Source organism: Phyllostomus hastatus, unplaced genomic scaffold (assembly GCF_019186645.2).
Source record: "Phyllostomus hastatus isolate PE091 unplaced genomic scaffold, TTU_PhHast_1.1 phas_contig_840, whole genome shotgun sequence".
NCBI lineage: Eukaryota > Metazoa > Chordata > Mammalia > Chiroptera > Phyllostomidae > Phyllostomus > Phyllostomus hastatus.
The window spans coordinates 301,263-319,778 of record NW_025333970.1 but is presented as its reverse complement, the minus strand read 5'-3'; the positions used below and the strand labels follow the sequence as shown (position 1 = coordinate 319,778).

The following is an 18,516-nucleotide window of genomic DNA, read 5'->3' as shown; positions in this document are numbered from 1 at the left end:
CAAGATGGTCACACACTAATAATGGATTTTGAAGCCATGAGCGATACTTAATTAAATATCCACTGATCTGGAGCGTAAGTCTTGATGCACCATCTACCAGGGTGTCCAAACTTTCGGTGTCTGAGCCACACTGGAAGAAGAAGAGTTGTCTTGGGCCACACATTAAACACATTATGCCACGTAATCACAAAAAAATCTCATGTTTTAAGTACATTTACAATTTCATGTTGGGCTGCATGTGGCCTGGGGGCTGCAGGTTGGACACCCCTGGTATGCTGCAGGTAGGGGGTGGGGAAGTGGGGTGTCCAGGCAGGGTGGTGCAGCTTTTAAGAGCACCTGGTTGCCCAAGAGAGATGAAAGGTGAGAACCAAGATGCTGAGCATTACATAGTTTATCTGTATTTTATTCTTACTTCATGACTGGTTTTTACACTGCCTGAATTACATCATCTCCCCAAAGAGTAGCAGATGAATGTCACGAAAACATTTAAAAAAGAATGAAATTCCATGGTTGGCATATGATTACAATTACTTAAGAATAAAAAACATGATGTTTACAGAATTCATACTGGAATGCCTAGTTATTTAAAAAAATTCTGGTTTCCATCACAGTATGCAGTCCTCACCCTCATTCTGCGAACACTATGGGCTTAACAGACAATGGATTACATGGACCTGAAATCTAGAACCTCAAAGATGTCGACACACACACAGATGGCCATAGTAAGCAATTCCTCAGAATTCTAGACCTCGGACTTCCAGAGAAGCAAACATCATTTCACATGTAGCACCTACAGGCAAGGCACCATGGGGGGATAGGACGTCACTGAGCCAACCCGGGCAGACCGAGTAGGCACGGCAGCTGCCCCTCAGTCAGAACCACCGACCCAGGGGAGATGGTGGCCGAGGGGATGAGCCAGGCTGGAAGCCCCACAAGTCCAATGGGTGGGGACAAACGTGTCAGGTCCTGCGTCTCCCAAACAACAATCCAGAGCCTCCTTTCAAACGAGGTTTTTGCAAAAAAAAACATCCACCCTCTAGAAAGTGGAAGATCTAACACCTGCCTGAGGACGTGTGGTACACAAAGCCCCAGCCCACAGTTTCTGTGGTCAGGAGGGGCTCCAGGGAGGCTCCCTTCAACAAGGAAGGAGCAGAGACTTGAGCACCCAAGACACGAGTCACCGGGACACAGTTTTTTTCACAATGTGGCTTCTTTGATGTTGAACGAGGTATGAAGTTCGGGTGAAGCCTTTCCCACATGCATCACACTCGTGGGGTTTCTCACCAGTGTGGATTTTCTGATGCTCAATAAGGCTTCTGTTCCTCGTGAAACTTCTCTCACACTCACGACATTTATAAGACACGGGAGCCTGGACATCCCCCTCCTGGCTCACCAGCTTCCTGTGACTCTCCCGAATCTCTCTCCGCTCAGGATCCTGGACATCTCCATCGCCGTGGACCCTCTGATGTCTCAGGAGATGGGAATTCCTCCTGAAGGCTTTGCTACATACGCCGCACTGGTACGGCTTCTCCCCGGTGTGGATTCTGTGATGCTCAAGGAGGCTGCAGCTCTGGCTAAAGGTCTTCCCACAGTCCTCACACTCGTAGGGCTTCTCCCCAGTGTGTGTTCTTTGGTGCTTGATAAGGTTGGAGCTGTGACTGAAGACCCTGCCGCATTCTTCACATGCATAGGGTTTCTCCCCAGTGTGGATTCTCCTGTGCTTAGTCAGGCCTGAACTCTGGGCAAAGCTCTTTCCACACTCGTGGCAAATGTGCCGCCTTCTCCCACTGCTGTTTTTCGGCTTTCTCAGTGATCTGTCCTCCTGGCCACTGGCCTCTGAGTGTGGGGGTGTCTGGGCAATGGCTTCACCCAGGTGGCACCGCATCTGCCCTGGCCCCTGCTCCGTCTGCTCCTCGGCTAGAGGCAAGTCTCTGGTCTTCGTCTGTATTTCACCACCTGAAATAACAAAGGGCCAGCAACTGTCAGTCACGCCCTGCCTCAGAGGAAAGCTCCCTGCTAGTCCCAGGGAGGCAAGAACAGCAGCAGTCTGGCTCTGATGTGGACGAGGATTTAGGTGCGAGAATCAGGATGGAGGCTCAGAGGGAGAACAGGGGTGCTGGGGGGGAAGGAGACCTGGGCACAGGAACGGGTCCATCGGAAGAAGGGTACAAACTGAGAGTGGAGGGAAGGGGTGAGGCCCATGCTGGGCCCTAAGTTGTGGTGATGGTCAGGCAGGGCCTTGCACCCTGGACAGGAGAATAAAGGACTGGGCAGGATTGTATGCAAGGCAAGTGAACGGACTTCAGAGCGTTCGGTACAAATCAGAGTAAGGAGCTCAGGAAAGCACAGTCCCGTCTGCTTGTCCCAGGCAGAGTTGGGGTCCCCCCACACAAATGGCCTCTGCACTGGGGAATCTGGGTTGGAGCAACAGGGGAACTCAGACAAGCCCCGCCTCCTGTGAGCCCCTGGGCCCTCATCTCTGAGTCAGGCTCCCTGGTGGTCACTAAGTGGCTTCCACCTGTGTGCTCTGGTCCCGTTGTTACAGAACAAACAAGGGGGGGCCTGGGACGATATACTATTATTGAAAGAAGGCCCCAGGTCCGTTCTGTCTGCCGCCCGAGGAAAGATGTCTCTCAATGCCAGAGATTCGTGAAGAGGAAAGGAAATGTTTATTTAATGCTATACAAACTTCAATTAGTGACCTAATGTCTTTATCAAAAAATCCTAAAGTCCCTTAAAAGACCCACAAACAGACACAGTCCTTCCTTCCCCCTTTGCCCAGTCCAGAGTACCGTATCTCAGGAAAGGAAAACCAAGTCCATGGCTCAGGCAGTCCTCTGGTTGTTCCCAGTTAGTACTCCATCTCGACTGGGAGACTTCCCTGGGTTCCCGGCACCCTCAGCTGAGTCACCAGGATCTCTGCTAAAACCAGGTTGTGGTTCCCCCTTCTAAAGCTGCGGGCATCCCCACTCTGTCAAGGCTGCGTGGTCCTCTCTCCCAGGGCCACGGGAGTCCCCACTCTGCCAGAGCCACGTGTTTCTCTCTCTCAGGGCTGCAGGAGTCTTCACTCTGCTAAAGCTGTGTGGTTCTCCCTCTCAGGGCTGCGCATGGTTCACCCTCTACACTTGGCTTCACATCCCAGAACTCATATCCTTCCAGCTTTACTGGACTGCCATCATGAGTCTGGGCAGGTGTGGCCCCAAGTCCTGGTGCCAATCCTCTCCCAGCTCCCACGCAGGTGTTGCAACTCAGGGGACCTGCCCCCCAGTTACTTCTTGGTGGGGAAGTTACTTCCATTCCCCTGGCTCAGAGCATGTCCACAGCTATTTAACATATCTAAGCGACCAGCCAAAGGCTATAGATGTGTTAAATGACCACACCAGAGCTTAGCTGCAAGGCTGTTGCTATGCAAAACAGCTCTCAATGGCCCTGCTCCATTTGTCCCTTCCCCCAACCCACATCCTTGGTGGGGGGGAGGGGGGTGAAGACATCCTAAAATCTCCTAGACACCTTGAGTTCTGGACCCCATTTTAAAATGCCCATTTGGGGTCCCCCCTCTTGGCTGCACCCTGTAACACTGTGGCCTGCTTCATGAAGAGACCCTTCAGCTCTCCCCTCCCTAGGCTAAGGCACAGGAAAGCAATCACCTCAGACTGGGCACTGGCTCCAAGCTTGGCCCTCGTCATTCACCATAGAGTCTGCACTGGGAGAAAACCCTATGCGTGGGAAGAATGTGGCAAGGTCTTCAGTCACAGCTCAAATCTGTCCTGCCTCTTCACCCCACTCCACCTGCCTAAAGCACAGGACGGTTAAGGTGCTGGTGGGTGACAAGGGTTAGACACTGTGATTCCAAACCCAAACACAGCGGGTCCCAGTGGCTTCTAACAGCCCAGTAGGTTCTAACACACCAAGGAAGCGAGAAAACCTCATTAGCCACTGGTGCCCATACATCTTACCCAGGGAGGTCAGAGCTCCACGGCCTCCTCGCCGCTCTGCGGTCATCATTCCCGCACCCAGGGTCCAGCACCAGCAGCTCCAGCATCTGCTTCTTGCTGTGCGCTGCAGCCACAGCCCTCAGAGCTGGAGGAGCCAGAGCAACATGCGGTGGGGAACGCTGGCCTCGAGGTAGCGGAAGCCACTGAAGCGTTGGCGCGAGCCCAGGACCTCCTCTTCCTCGGCCTTCACGGCCAGGATCCCGGCCCCATCCTCGGCCACCCGGGTGTCCAGGGCCATGCTGCCCCCTGACTCTCTTGCCAGCCTGAGCCTGGGCCGCACTCAGGCCTCCCTGTACCACAGCTGTTTCTGCAGAAGATTCCCGGTGGTGGGGGATCGCCCTCTGCCTGTCACTAGGTCACTCAGCCAGCAACCCATCTGTGCGCTCAGGGGCCGAGGAGGTCCCCGGGAGGAGCAGCGAAGATTTCTTCCCCGAGTTCAGGGCCCTGGGACACCCACACCCACCCCGCCCCCCGCCGCCTCTGCACAGCAAACAGCAGTCCCACTAAACATCCCCTCCTCTGAACAGCCTTTCTCACCCTCTTAGGCCGAAGGACACTTCCTATCTTCCTTGCAAAATAAACAAGAGAGCTGTAGAAAGGGTGCCCCGACAGCGCTCCATAAACTTCATATTAAAAAATAAAACAGTGCTTGTGCACCCTTGTTCTCTCCCTGCCGGATGTGTGTCCTGAAAACGGCTGCCTTTAGTGAAGTCATCTTTGTGTCCCTGGGGCCTGACCCTGGCAAACACGGAGTCAGCTGGTGGTTGTCACGTGAAAGGACAACCGAGTGTGACAGTGTGAGGTGCAGAATCCCTGTCCCAGGACGAAGGGGAGAAGGTAGTGCAGACCCACACACACCTCCTAGCACAGGTCATGGCCATGGCCAGATGGCCTGGCCCTGGTCCTGCCTAGGCTAGGAGGTGAGAGCTGCTGGGAGAGCCCTGGGCCAGTGGGCCGTGTCCGCTGCTCTGGCCCAGCCAATTCAGCCAAATCTTTACCTGTAAATGTCTGCGTTAGGAAAAAGCAACCGTTCCAGAGCTTCGGCCCTCCCTCCTGCCATGAGCTCCAGGGCGAAGGGAAGAACAGGTCTGGTCCGTGTTCTGAGCCCCGCAGTTTCGCCAGCCTGCACTCAGTCCCGCTCTGGGCTCTCTGAGCATCTCAGGACACAGGATAGGGTGGCAGCTGAGGTGTCCTCCATCAGGTGCTACCTGTCACACACACTGAACTTTAGCTTGGTCCCCCTGGGAGTCCAGCCCTAATAACTCTGCACTGTTTTCCCACCCAGGCTGCTGCCATGCCCCACTGCGCTGAAGTACACTGTACAGGACAGCTACCTCCCCCCCCCCCCCCCCCCCCCAGCTGCAGTATGTTCTCAGGATCCAGAATGGTACAGCAAATAGAGTAATTTCAGGTCCTGCCTTGGTTACAAAAGAGATTCTCAAAAAGCTGACTGGTTAGTAAAGGATATGACCTTAACACGGAGAGCTGACCTGTAGATACCACAGAAGTGGGCGGACAGAGGTACTGGAGGTGTTCGGTACGATGGTGGGTAGGACAAACAAAAACAGTCATTCTCTCGGTTCAGATCTCAAGGAACCTTGGGAATGCTGTCTACCCTCCACCCTGCAATAGGACTGGAACTGTTAGGGTGTGAAAGGAACGCATGGACGTGGCTGTGACCCACGGGCATGAGGTGTGGTCGGTCTTCACGCTCTGGACTGACTCACCGACCCTGGACTTGAACACGAGGGGTCACAGGTCACACCAGCTCCTGTCCTCAAGTGCTGCTCCTTGGCTTCTCCATCCTGACGACCTTTGTCCTGGACGCCCTTGTCACCTTGGTTGATTTCAACACGGGCTGCATGTCAAGGCGGCTGTTATCCTCTCCTTTCTTCTCACGAAGATTCTATTGTTACTCTGATTTGCTCCCTATTTCCTTGGTTTTCTTTAGTCTTGGCTTCTGCAGCTGACTTCCACCATCACAATGGGACACACCTAACCCTGACCCTGACCCTGACCGAACATACCTCCTGCTTCTCCTTCACCAGCTCAGGCCTGCACACAGTCGGAACTGGCCACGCGCCTGCACTGAGTCTTCAGCCGCTCACCAGCCCTGCTTGGTTTAGACCATCCTTATCTCATGGCTTCTGTCTCGGTTTTCAGCTATGGATTCAGTGCCATTCCGTGGTGCCTACGGCATTGCCTGCATGTAAAAAGTGACATTCTCCAGAGGAAATTACTGCAAAAGGGCAGTACTCCATTCCTTCAATGCACAAAATAATTCAACAAGTAAATATGTTCCCACATGTCTGACACCAGAATTAGACACAAAGGTACCACTGGAGTTCAACATTTTAAAAGATACATTACTTGTTACAATATTCTTTGAAAATCTACATGAATTTCTGATTTTTAAAATATTAGTTACGTACTTTCATTGCCTACATCAGATTTGCTTTGGGAAAGTACAAGCTGATGTGTGCTTGCGATTCTTCGGTCTTATCATTGTCCACCGAGTGTCTCTTTCATCGGCCTTGATCTGACAGACCAGCGCTGGGCTCCAGGTAAGCATGCGCAACGCGCCTCCGGAAGTCCGAGGGGTCCAGAGAGGCACCTGGGTTACAGGCTCGGTGCAGCTGCCAGGCGTTGTTCATGGCTACATCAACCATGAAGCTCACCAAAACCGAGTACCATTTCTTGCTTCTTATTCTCACCCTGTATTTGGAAATGATTTGATCCATGTTAGCTACACCTTCCCTGCATTCATCATACAATTCCACTATGGATGGGCGGCTTATCTGAGAGATCTCGTCATCCACCAAGCAGCTGACCTCACCGACGGGCTCGATGCCAACAGCATTGGAGCACAGGCTGGAAACGCCGTCGCCATGCCAACGGCACAAGATTATCTCCTCCTTTTCTTCCACTCGGAAATCGAAATACCCCTTCTTCATTGTTTTCATGTGCGCTGCATTCACAAGGGGACATTTCTCCATCCTGTTCTCACGGATGGCCCCCGTTGCCCTCAGGCCTTTCTTCCTCAAGGCTGACATTAGCTTCACACTTGTGAAGAAGCCATCGAAACACAGGTGGTAGGGGTGCTGACCTCTCTCTAAAAGAGCATCAGCGAAACGCATCACTAGGTTTCCCCCCAAACCAAGATCGAGATCCTTATCTGCTGTCATCGTGGATTCTTCCTGATGGGGCTCAAACCAAACCAGATAGCCCTGCCTGGTTGTGCCGCACCACATTTTGTAGCCGATCCTCACAGGCCTCCCACTCAGGGACGGGCCACTGTCAAAGCATTCACACATGGTCTTGTCAAAGCAATAGTATTCTTGGAGCGGTGCATACAGGAGGAAGTTTTTATTCATTTGCTTTATGAGAGGCCTCAACTTTGTAAACTTGTCTTTTGGATCTAGGCGGCTATTATCTGCAAAATGCAGGTATGAGAAAATCAGTTCAAATCTGTCTCTTGTAATGGACTCTCGGACCTGGCTCTGACCAGCATCCAAGATCTCCCAGTACATTCCCCTTCTGGGTCGTCTCACAATTCCACTCCAAAGCAGGACCCCAAACACGCACCTCATTTCCTGAACTGTGACTTCCAAGCTGACATCTTTCTGAGAGGCATACTTGTTGGTCTCACTGACAATCAGGTTGAATGTTTCATCATCAAAAAATAATTCAAAGAGCTCTACTGGGCTCAGCTTTTCACTCTTGAGATTCAACAGGCCAGAGTCCAGCACTGACCAGCTGGGAAAGCTGGGTTTAATGTCTCTTTGGGCCCAAGTCCTCTCTGGCACACTTGAAGACTTTAGCTTTTTGGGAGCCGGCTGGGCCTCTGGCTCATTATTTTCTTCCACATCGGAGTCCCCAGAAAACGCAAGGCCTTGGAGCAGTTCACTCACTCGAGCTTTGTCTTTCCTCCTCCCTTTCCGGGTGACGTCTCCTGCAGCATATTCCAGGGATGAGATGTGTGTGCGGGCCCACAGGTCGCCCGGGTGACGATGCTTCATGGTGTTCAAATGTGCAGCTGGCTTCGCATCAGCGACAGGAGCGCCACACGCAACCTGGGGCACACCATCTCTGGGGAAGGAAGGGAACGCATGCTCTGAGACTTGGTGTCCTTCGCCAGCACACAGCCTCACGGCGCCTCAGTCCTTTTCAGTGGGGCTCACCTACTTCTCACGCACATCTCCATGAGGGCGACTTTGGCCAGACCACCCCACCCCACTCACTCCTCAACTGTTGAATCTGGGAGAAAGAGCTGGGCCGTCTTCTCCCGCAGCAAGGGGCAGATGGGACACGCTCCTTGCTGCCCCAGGTTCTATCGGGCCCTCGCACAGCCAGGCAGACACCCGCTAAAACTGACGGTCTCGAAATTCGGTCAGATACGCCGTGCTGCCCCCAAAGCCTTCCCACTTCCTCTCGTCCTTCCTTCCCAGTTCCCCACAGCACGTATTTCAAATCTTCACCACCCTTTTCCAGTCTTGTGCCCAATTCCTGGTATCTTCAGGCACAACCCCTTATTCCGCACCAAAGACCAGAACTTTTCAAGCCAAAACTGGCCCTGTGGAACGGTCCCTTCCACAGACACCATGGAAGCCCGCAGCATGGCAGCTGTTTCCCGCCTGCTGCACCCCTTACTGGGGGCAGGGGTTCACACAGGACTAACGAGGGCTGACAGAACGCTTGCTGTGAGAGGAAGGAAGGACGACTATCTCTTGGTCCCTGCTCCTTATCAGTTTGTCACTCTTTTCTCCAAACCAAATTCTCAATCCCTCCCTCTGCCTAGCTCATCTGAGCCTGTGATGTCTAGGGGAAGTTTTGGATCCCTAATGCTCTGCCCCGTGACAGTGGCAAACTCTGTCACTTTCCTGCCAACATCACTTCCTGTATTATTCCAGGAAAGTAGGATTTTGGCAATTGGTTTCTCTGGTTCCATTCAAATTTCTACTTACATTTGCAGGGTTTGTGATACATGGAACCACGGACACTCACCTTTCGGGTATTCCTGAGGCCTCAGCACCTTGGTCCATCTCTTCAGATGCTTCTTGTTTTGCATTAAACAATTCATCTTTAGTTACAGCTTCTTCAGCTAAAACAATACAGTAATAAATTACATGCCATCTGTTGTTTGAATTTAGAAAAAACAGCCTTCAGAGCAGGGGCAGAATATTCCAAATTAAAAGCAACAAACAGAAAGTTGACACATGTCCCAGAAGTACGGACTGAGCAACCACACAAGAGGCGTCCTGTACAGGAAGATGCTAAGAAAGGTCACTCAGCCAGGGAGAGGGTCTCACAGGCAAAGCAAAGCTGGAGAAATGACACATGGACGGTAGTGCTCTCAGTGATGAGACCTTTCTGAGGCAAAGAAGGGTGAGCAGGAGTTCAGGGATCTTCCCTCCATGAAGGGGCGTCTGCAAGTGAGAAGGCACCTGGGGCCCGTGATAAGGAGGAGGAGAAGCAGAGGGGGGTTGTGGAGGGAATCGGGGAGGGAGGATCGGAGGAGACAGGAACGGGTGACGGAGTGAGTGACTGGCGACAGGAGAGGAGGACGGGACGCAGGGATGCAGCGGGACAGGGACTGAGAGAAGGCCAACGACAGAGGCCCCCGGGGAGGGTCAGGGTCTCAGGAAATGTGGGCTCACCAGGCCCAGGTTCTGGTCAGTGACGGGCAAAGGTGAGCAGAAAGGGGGACGAGCCAGAAGCCTGTCCTTACTCCTCAGACTGAGGTCTGTCACCTCCTGAGCTGAGTCCCCACAGAGGGTCCTCTGAGCCAGACGCAGATGTGGCCACTCCTCCGGGACGAGGGTCTGGGCTGCTTCGTCCTCCGTCTTCACCGATGTCTACAAAGACAAGAGCAGCCTCTTAGCTTCCGCCGTGCTGAGCGTGAGCGGTTGGTTGTGAAACTGGACTCACTCCGGTCTCGCCCCGTACCGTACACCTGCTGTGGCGTCAACCCCTCCGAGGGCCTCGCTCTCCCGTAGGCGCTGCACTCCCACCCCGGCCACCGCTGCTGCGTGGCCGTCTCAGAGGACGCCACGCACTGGATTCGGGGCCCTCTCCAACCCAACATGACCTCAACCTAACTTCATGAACGTCTACAGAGTCCACGCCCACGCCAGGTCATGCCCACAGGCTCCCGGGGTCAGGGCCCACTGGTCTGGGCAGCCCAGCGGGCACCACCTCGGCCCTGCCTCCAGAGAGGCTGCTTCTCCTTTTCTGTCTGGTCTTTCACGGTTTGACTCAACATTTGTTTCTATTCTATTGTCCACCCAACTCTGGTGTTTCGTTTTCCTGTTATCTTATTTCTCCGTAATTCAAGCATTGATTATACACCACAGCAAACGTTTAGTTACTCTGTTCTGGTGTAATCTTGTCCATCGTCACTTTGGAACACACAGCACTGTTCAAATAAATTACTTTTTCTTTGTTTCTCTAGTATGTTACATTGAAGATAATTGTGATGGTTATGAAGAGGTACAAGAAGGTTTTAGTCTCTACTATTCTTTATAAGAAGGTAAAGTATTTGTTAAAAACTGGGGGCACCAGGTCAGACAGGACGAAGAACCAGTTACAGACACAGAAAAGGACTGAGCGAGGAGAAAACCCCACGAAGACCATGTCCTGAGAAAACTGATGCAGCAGCAGAGGGCTTAAATGGGAGACTTAATTATCTTTTAACTAAATGGCTAGGAAATTTATTGAACCACTGAGAGAATTTAAAGAAAAAACAAAAACAAAAGACCCAAGACATGAGGCTGTGTCTTGCATACACAGCATCTCCATTCCCGTCACCAGGTATCAACTGGGTGTGAGTGGGACGCTGGACGTGGAGCACTGCGAGGGGCAGCTCGGTCCTCGGGCTCGGGACAGCGGCCAGAGACCCGCAGAGGCTAAAACATCAGCCGCTGGGCGCCGATGCCTGCAGGCACTTTTTGACACCCCTGTCACTCCCATGCCTGACACCTGGATGTGCCTCCTACACGCGGTGCTGAGTGGGGCACTAGCATGCAATCACAACCTGCTCCTCAGAGGAGGCTGCGACCTGTGACATTCTGGGATGAGGGGAGGGCTTGGGGTGACAGGTGAGGGTCAAGAGGGGGCGAGGGTGAGGCCCAGGGGGGCTGCTGTGCAGGTTCCCACAGGGCCCCCCAGCTCACCTGGGGTGTGGCTGACTTGAATCCAGGTGCTGGTGCCTTGTCTCCAGGGGACTTTTTCCTGGAGAGGAGCTGGTCCTTGGGGAGCAGGCCCTGTGAAGGGGGAGACAAGAGTGAGACAAGAGTGAGACAAATGCCCCTGGGGCGACCCAGTCCCACAGACCTTCTTCTGTCTGCTACATGTAGCAGCACTACTGTTTTCATTCTGCCAGACACAGGAATGGAAGAAAAGACGTGGAGAATGGAGAGATGAAGCAAAGAGGAAACCAGAAGGCAGAAAAGAGGAAAATGAAAAGAGAGGAAATAAAGATACAAAAAAAGAATGGCTAATGGGGAAAGCTGTGCGTGCGTGGGATTAGGGTATATACGGGAAACCTCTGTTCCTTCCTTTCAACTATGCTGTGAACCTGCACCTGTTCTACAAAAATAAGCCAAACACACAGCCATGGAGAGAAGAGATGATAGCCATGAGCTGGAAAACACCAGCACAAGGTGGGGAAGCGACAGCCTGGGAAACGGATTGTAACTAGGAGGCCGTCTCCACAACATTTGGGCGGGGCCGGGAGGACAGGGGCAGCCCTTGAGAAGGAGGACGAGCGAGCACCCTCATCCCAACCACACAGGCGCGGCAGCGGGTCTCTGGCGGTGCTCAGAGGGCCCGGCAGGCTGTGCTGGAGTCCAGCTCTCTGAGACGCCACAGGCAGTTCTTCATGCCTCCACTGAGGCTGAAGAATCTTATAGCTGCAACCACTGTAAGCTTTCGCCACGCTGTCGACTCACCTCCATTCTTCACCACCCAACCCCCGTCCTGCCGTCCAAAGGAACTGAAATCAGGGCGAGCAGATGTGCTCATCACTTCACAGACAGATGGGAAGGCTCCCCCCAACACTCCCCCCACCTCTGGGCACCGCAAACTCTCTCATTTTTCCAGTCTCCACACAGGCTCCCCCCACCCTGGAAACCTTTCCCAGCCCCAGGACCATAGAGCTCCCTCCCCCCTCTAAACTTCTGCACGAAAACAAAACATTTAAGGCTTCATGTGGTGGTGGTTTTTCCTAATGGAAGAAATGTGACAGAACCATCAGCCAAGAAAGTAGGGAAATACCAAGTCCTATTTGTGCCACAATGGGCGAACATCACTAATAGTCCGAGTCCTGTACACTTCACTTCCCTTTAACATTCTGCTACCATTTATTACAGGACAACCTACGCTGCACACACTGTCAGAACATCGATATTCACAGATCGCCGACTGGTGTGACTGGTAAACAAGGACGGGGTAGATCACGAGCCCTCTGAACTCACGTGCACAATTGTGTCTGGACAGTAGCCGACCCCACCAACTGCAGGGGCCACATTCCAAACCCCCAGTAGGCGCCTGAAACCACAGATGGTGCTGAAGCCAGTATGCACTGTGTGTTCCCTGCACACACTCACCTTTTCGCTTCTCTCTGGCATGTCTGAATTGTCAGCATCACTGCTCTTGCGCCTGGGGGCCCTGACTATGTAAAATAAGTGTCACACTGAGACACCAGGATGGTCGCCTGAGCTGACTCCTCAGTGACTGAGCCGAGGGCAGTGGACACATTGGACAAAGGGAGGACTCGTGTCCTGTGTGGGATGGAGCAGGAAGGCACAAGATTTTATCATGCTACTCAGAACACCTTGCTATGTAAAACTCATGAATTGTTGAAAGTAAGCTGTAATTGAAAAATAAAAATAAGTTATTTCTGGAATCCTGCCTTCAATATTTTTGGACTGCAACTGACTGTAAGTAATTGAAATTTCAGATAAGGGGGGATTAGTGTACATGATTTTGTAGGGAGGTGAGAATAATTTTCAACCAATTCCAGGGAGTGGTAACACCCTCACCATGAAAGTTACTACACTATGCAGTTCTAAGATCTCCTCTTTTTAAAATGGGTTTATTTATTTCATTTTAGAGAGAGGGGAAGGAGGGAGAGAAACATTGATCGGTTGCCTCTCGTATGCACCCCAACTGGGGACCGAACACGCAACCCAGGCATATGCCCTGACTGGGAATCGAACCGGGGATCCTTGCCTTGCGGTCTCCTCTTTGAACGGTCTAGGGGCTTTTGCCTGTTCTCCTCAATCCCTTGGCATTTGGGTGTGTGTCCTGTCCCATGACAGAGCACTGCCCAAAGCTGACCAGTAAGGGAGAGTTGGGACTGGTTCCCCGGAGGTGGAGCCTGGATTCGGAAAGCAAGAGAGCCTCACACATGGTGGGTGTGCTCCACGTGGAAAAGAAGACAAACTGTGTGAGCCTAAAGCTGCATTTAAAATGACTGAAAGATCAGATCAGGCTGGGAGCATATTCTAGAAAATGTTATCAGGGGGAAAGACACATTTGTGGAAAGCCACCAAGTAAGTATTTGAATGCCCATGAGTGTAGAGTAGAGACATGTGGTGAAGAGAGAATTCTGGTTGAAGGTTAAGCGACTTAAATTCTAGATGCTGCTCTGCCTCCGCCGACCCCGGGCAAGTCATTTAAAGCCCGAGCGTTGGCTGTCCTGATGATTAACTGAGGCTGTTGGACAAGACCTTACCACTGTAATGTTTTACAATTTCAAGTGATTTAAAAAGCTTGCTTAAATACAGGGTTAGACAGAAACAAAACTCAAGGATACAGACATACAAACTTTTACCAAAAGGACCACACACCTGCTGGTGACCTGAACTCACCCCTGGCGCTCAGGCTCATGGCTTGGACGTTCTCGTGGGGAAACTCTGGAGGCTCACATTTCACAGTGGTCGCCCCAGGCAGGAGGTGGAGGCTCTGACACTCCAAAGAGGCACCTTGACAGTCTGTCACCAGGAGGTGCATGTCCTGTCCCTGAGTGTAGACGGAGGCCTGGGGACAAAAGGGTCACCTTAAGAAGGCATTCTGGTGGGAACTGGACCAAACAGTAGTAAGGGACATCCTCCAGGGGACACAAGACAGTGCTATTCAATCTGCTAGAGCAGCAGGTAAGACACAGAACAAGACAGAGACATTCCTTCCTTCAGCACAGGTGGATGCATGTCTGCGGCAAGTGAGAGAGACAAGACATTTCTGCAAAGAAAAACTAAACAAAACACAAAACCCCAGAGGGATGCCTAAACCAGTGGGTGGAAGCTTCATGAGGAATGTGATAGGTAGGATCTGAGAGCGTCTCCCACCGGCCACTTATTACACAGGGGCAAGCGGTAGCTTCCTAGTGAGGAGTCTGACAGAGGCCACCTTGCCATCACCAGTAATGAGACAGCCCACGTGCCGCCTGACGGAGCGCACTGGGGACACGCTTCACTGCTGCGGCATTCGGGCCAAAACGCACAACCCGGACTCGTCATGAGAAACACAAGACAAACCCAGCTGTCAACGTCATAGCAAAGGCCAAGCCACGCCCCCACACTCAAGGGAACTAAGGGTACATGGGGACCACATGCAACCTGTGGTGCTGGACTGTACCCCTGAACTGGGGGAAAACTGCCATAAAGAACGCAACTGGGATAATGTGGCAAAACCTGAACAAAGACTTCCTCTAGGATGACAGTATTTCTGTTTACATGAGGCAAGTCCTTGTTCTTCAGAAACACAGACTGAAGTGTTAGAGGTAAAGGGGCATAATAGCTGCAGCTCATCTCAACGCTGCACGCGCACAGGGGCGGGGCAGACGCACACAGGGGCGGGGCAGAGCATCGCAGGAAACAGAGGCTGGCACTAGAAGTGTGGGGGAAGAGAAACGGGGTCCTCCGTCCCACTCTCCCAAAACTTATCTAGGTTATGAATAACTTCAAAATAAAAATAAAAGTGTCTCTTCCCACCTGCTGTGTTATGTCTCCTGTGTCTGTCCCTGTATCCTCCAGTGCTGTCACGGCCTCCTCGCAGCTCTGCGGGCGCTGCTCCCGCGCCCGGGCACGCAGCCCCGTGGGCAGGATGCGCAGGAACTGCTCCAGCACCAGCAGCTCCAGCATCTGCTCCTTGCTGTGGGTCTCCGGCCTCAGCCACAGCCGGCAGAGCTCTCGGAGCTGGGACAGAGCCTCCCGAGGTCCAGTCACCTCCTGGTAGCTGAAGCACCGGAAGCGCAGGCGGCAAAGCTCCTGAGCGTGGAAGCCGTGCTCCTGTGTGCTGCACACCTGCTCCCACGTGGAATCTTCCACCTTGACTTTCACTGGACTGTCCCTGTTTTCAGGAGCGGGGCTCCACAAAGCTTCATCCATGTTGAGCTTCAGTGCTAGGATTTGCAGGAAGGTGTCATGGGCCGTGGACCCTTGAACACAGTTTGAAAGGTGCGGGTTATAGTTTCAGTAGATACTATAAATGTATTTTCTCTTCCTTATAATTTTGTTAACATTTCTTTTCTCTAGCTTACTTTATTTAAGAGCGTAGTAGATAATACACACAACATACCAAAGAAGGCTAGGAACAGGTTCACTTAGCTGTGACCGACGCTTCAGGTATTGTTTGTAACATGGAAGTGGCAAGCGTGTCAGGACGCCACACACCACACACACATGTTCTGTCCTCACTGCAGGGGTGGGCGGCTTGTCCGCAGTACCGGTGACCTGCGCCCAGAGGGAGGGGGGATAGCTTTGAAGGACAGAACACATTAGAAAGTACGCTAAGAGGGAGTGATCCTGCAGCTCTGGGCGGCCAGGGGCTGCGCTGCCCTGCGGGGCCTGAGCTGGCAGCTGAGGCGATGAGAACGAGGCGCCAAAGCCCAGGGAGGCGCCAAAGCCCAGGGAGGCTCGGCCGGCGCTGCCACCGGGTCACTCAGGCGGAGTCACTCGGGCCAGGCGGGCAGGACCGCTCAGGCAGCCCACACAGCCGCAACAAGCAATCAGCGGAGGTTTTCCCACTAAAGCTGAGATTTTCATTCAGTTTTTTCTTTTTAATGTAGCAATAGATCACTGAAACAGCAAACAAGCTTCAAGTTCTTTTTGTCCCTCTCCCTCTTCCTTCTGTGATCTCATTCTTCGCAATTACAACGTGTCTCCATCCCAAGAACACGCGGAACCTGCCTTTCCCGTTGCAGACCCAGACCCTGCACTGGGCGCCTCCGGGCCGCCCCGCCCGCCCCGCAACCCCGCGGCCCCACCGGGCGCCAGAGCCGCTCGGAGCCGCGCTCGCTGTGCCTGCGCCTCTGCAGGTGCCCTCCGTCATCGCCACTTGAAATCATCGCAGCGACCATTTCCTCTGCCACTCCCCCCCGCCCCCCCCCCCTTGTTCCCTTCGGCACAGCCGGGCCCACATTGCACACACTCCCCTCCCGAACACCGGGTTTCGGTCGCTGCTCCTTGAACCAAATCCAAACCCCGCCGGATCCGACCCTGCTGGGTTTTGCTGGTGCGTTTGTCACTCAACAGGCATTTACTGGGCACGTCAGTATTTGGGGGCACCGCACTAGCCGTGAATGAACACAACCCACAGTCCCGACCTCCGAGAAAGCGTGGCGGGGCTCGCGTCCCGCCGCTCAAACCTGTCCGCGCGCCTGGTCTCTCAGGCTGGGACTCCCTGCAGCCCAGCCACCGCCCACGGCCCGGCGCCAATGCCGCCTCTAACCCTGCGGACAGACAGGAAAGTCTGTCCTCCAGGCCACACGGGGCGGCGGGTGTCCCGGTGGGTCCAGACCACACCCCAGCGCCGCGCCCCCCCGGCCCCCGGCCCCCCCACCCGCCCACCGGGCAGGCTTCTACCTGGCCCCAGCGCACCAGGACGTCTCGGTGAGCCCGGGGCGCTGGCGGGCGGTACGGGGAGCGCCGGTCCTTCCGACCCTCCCGTCGGTCGCCCGCAGAGCAGCGACGGGCTCCAGCGCTCCAGCGGGCGGAAGGCGGGGCGACCGCGAGCTGCGAGGACCGGACCTGACCGGCCTCCGACCAGTTCCGGGAGCGCAGAGGAGCCCGCGGGGCTGGGCGGGTGGTGGGGGCGCCGGGCGGGAGGGGCAGCCTGCGCACCGGTGCCAGGCCTCTCTAGGACGCGGCAGCGCGTCTCTCTGGTGTGTCGGGAAGACCCTCCCTCACCCGCCCAGACCCCGCAGGGCCCTCAATTGTGTAAACCGTTGCATTTGAAACCAAAAAGGGAAAGGGTGAAACTGAGTCTGTCTTCAGGGTCTCACAGGCTGCTGCGGTGGAGGGGTGGGAGAACAAATGAATAAACTATTACAATACAGCAAACAGCGTGTGTTTTTTTTTGTTTTTTTTTTTTTACTTAAACATACAGAGTATACATGCACAGGAACTCAAGCTGCAGACTGTGACACGGAGTGGCTCACTCTTAGTCATTGTTCACGTTTTGTGCGCCCACACAGAACCCTGCTCAGAAGGTATTGTTGCAACAGTTCATCTTCTCCGAGTTTCTGCCTTAATAGACTTGTAACTCACCTTTTAGGATGTCCATGGAGTCTCACATGCAAGCGAAACTAACTGAGATCTCCTATGACGTTTGTCTTTCGTTCAGGTTTTTATGCTTTATGGGTATAAGAAAAACATATTATTTTACATATACCTGTATGCAACACTTGTGCCAAGTGGTTAGGGGTCTGCCCTCAGGGTACTGAGGTGTCAATTAATTTAGAATACATACAATACCTGTATTATAGAATCATGAGAGAAAGCCAAGATCAATTTTCCAGACATTTAAGGATATATTCATTTAATTCTCCACACTTGGAATCTTTTGTCATTGCCTTTTTTTTTTTTTTAATTTTGGACACAGAGGGAGGGAGAAAGAGAGGGAAAGAGCCATTGGTTGCCTTCCTTATGCACCCCAACCAGGGAGAGAACCGACAACCCAGCCAGGACGATGCCCAACAGCTGAGCCACACTGACGGGGGTCATGTCTTTGCTTTCTACTGAGAAGGAAGATATTTCATGTTCTTTCTTAAACTGAACAGAAACAAGTTTAAACTATGAGGCACAGCTACATGTTTGGGTGCTGACCACTGCACAGGCCTCCAAACACTTGGGGTGGGGGGGACTTGGTATCAACTCCATTTACTTATAAAGGCAGGATGAAAACTACATAGCTTTATGACTAACCAAGCAGTGGAATGTGGCTGACTTTCTACGCAATTCCTTCAATTTCTGCTACAGCTGCTTCTCCTACAGATTCGGTCAACTGTCACTGTGGTTGCCTGGTGGCTCTCACCAGTCCCACCTGAGTGGGAAGGAATGGGAATGGGTTAGACCGCTCAGTGCTTACTCCAGCATGCATCCCCCTTACCATGAGCGACAGAAGCCCACTTTTCAGCTGCGCGCACACTTCCCAGCCTCCCTGTCCCACGTTTTGGCCTATGACATAGTGAGGCAGTGTCTGTGGGAAGGCTGCTCACAGGGAGCTGGCAGATTTTGGA

At 53.1% G+C, this 18,516-nt stretch overlaps 2 protein-coding genes across 2 annotated transcripts; both read right to left on the bottom strand.

The window, feature by feature from the left end:
- Positions 1-420: 420 nt before the first annotated feature.
- On the bottom strand, positions 421-4,147 carry LOC123826667 (zinc finger protein with KRAB and SCAN domains 4-like). Its single transcript, XM_045850700.1, has 2 exons — positions 3,957-4,147; positions 421-1,956 (listed from the first exon to the last, which is right to left on the bottom strand). Exons 1-2 carry the CDS (start codon positions 4,003-4,005, stop codon positions 1,178-1,180), a joined length of 828 nt encoding a protein of 275 aa, XP_045706656.1. The 5' UTR covers positions 4,006-4,147; the 3' UTR covers positions 421-1,177.
- An 897-nt stretch (positions 4,148-5,044) lies between these two features.
- PGBD1 (piggyBac transposable element derived 1) lies at positions 5,045-16,943 on the bottom strand. Its single transcript, XM_045850697.1, is given in 9 exon segments — positions 5,045-5,203; positions 5,723-8,084; positions 9,000-9,096; positions 9,724-9,850; positions 11,168-11,221; positions 11,223-11,257; positions 13,868-14,036; positions 14,990-15,435; positions 16,877-16,943. Coding segments are annotated over 7 exon segments (2,442 nt in total). The 5' UTR covers positions 15,386-15,435; positions 16,877-16,943; the 3' UTR covers positions 5,045-5,203; positions 5,723-6,520.
- Between the last annotated feature and the right edge of the window lie 1,573 nt (positions 16,944-18,516).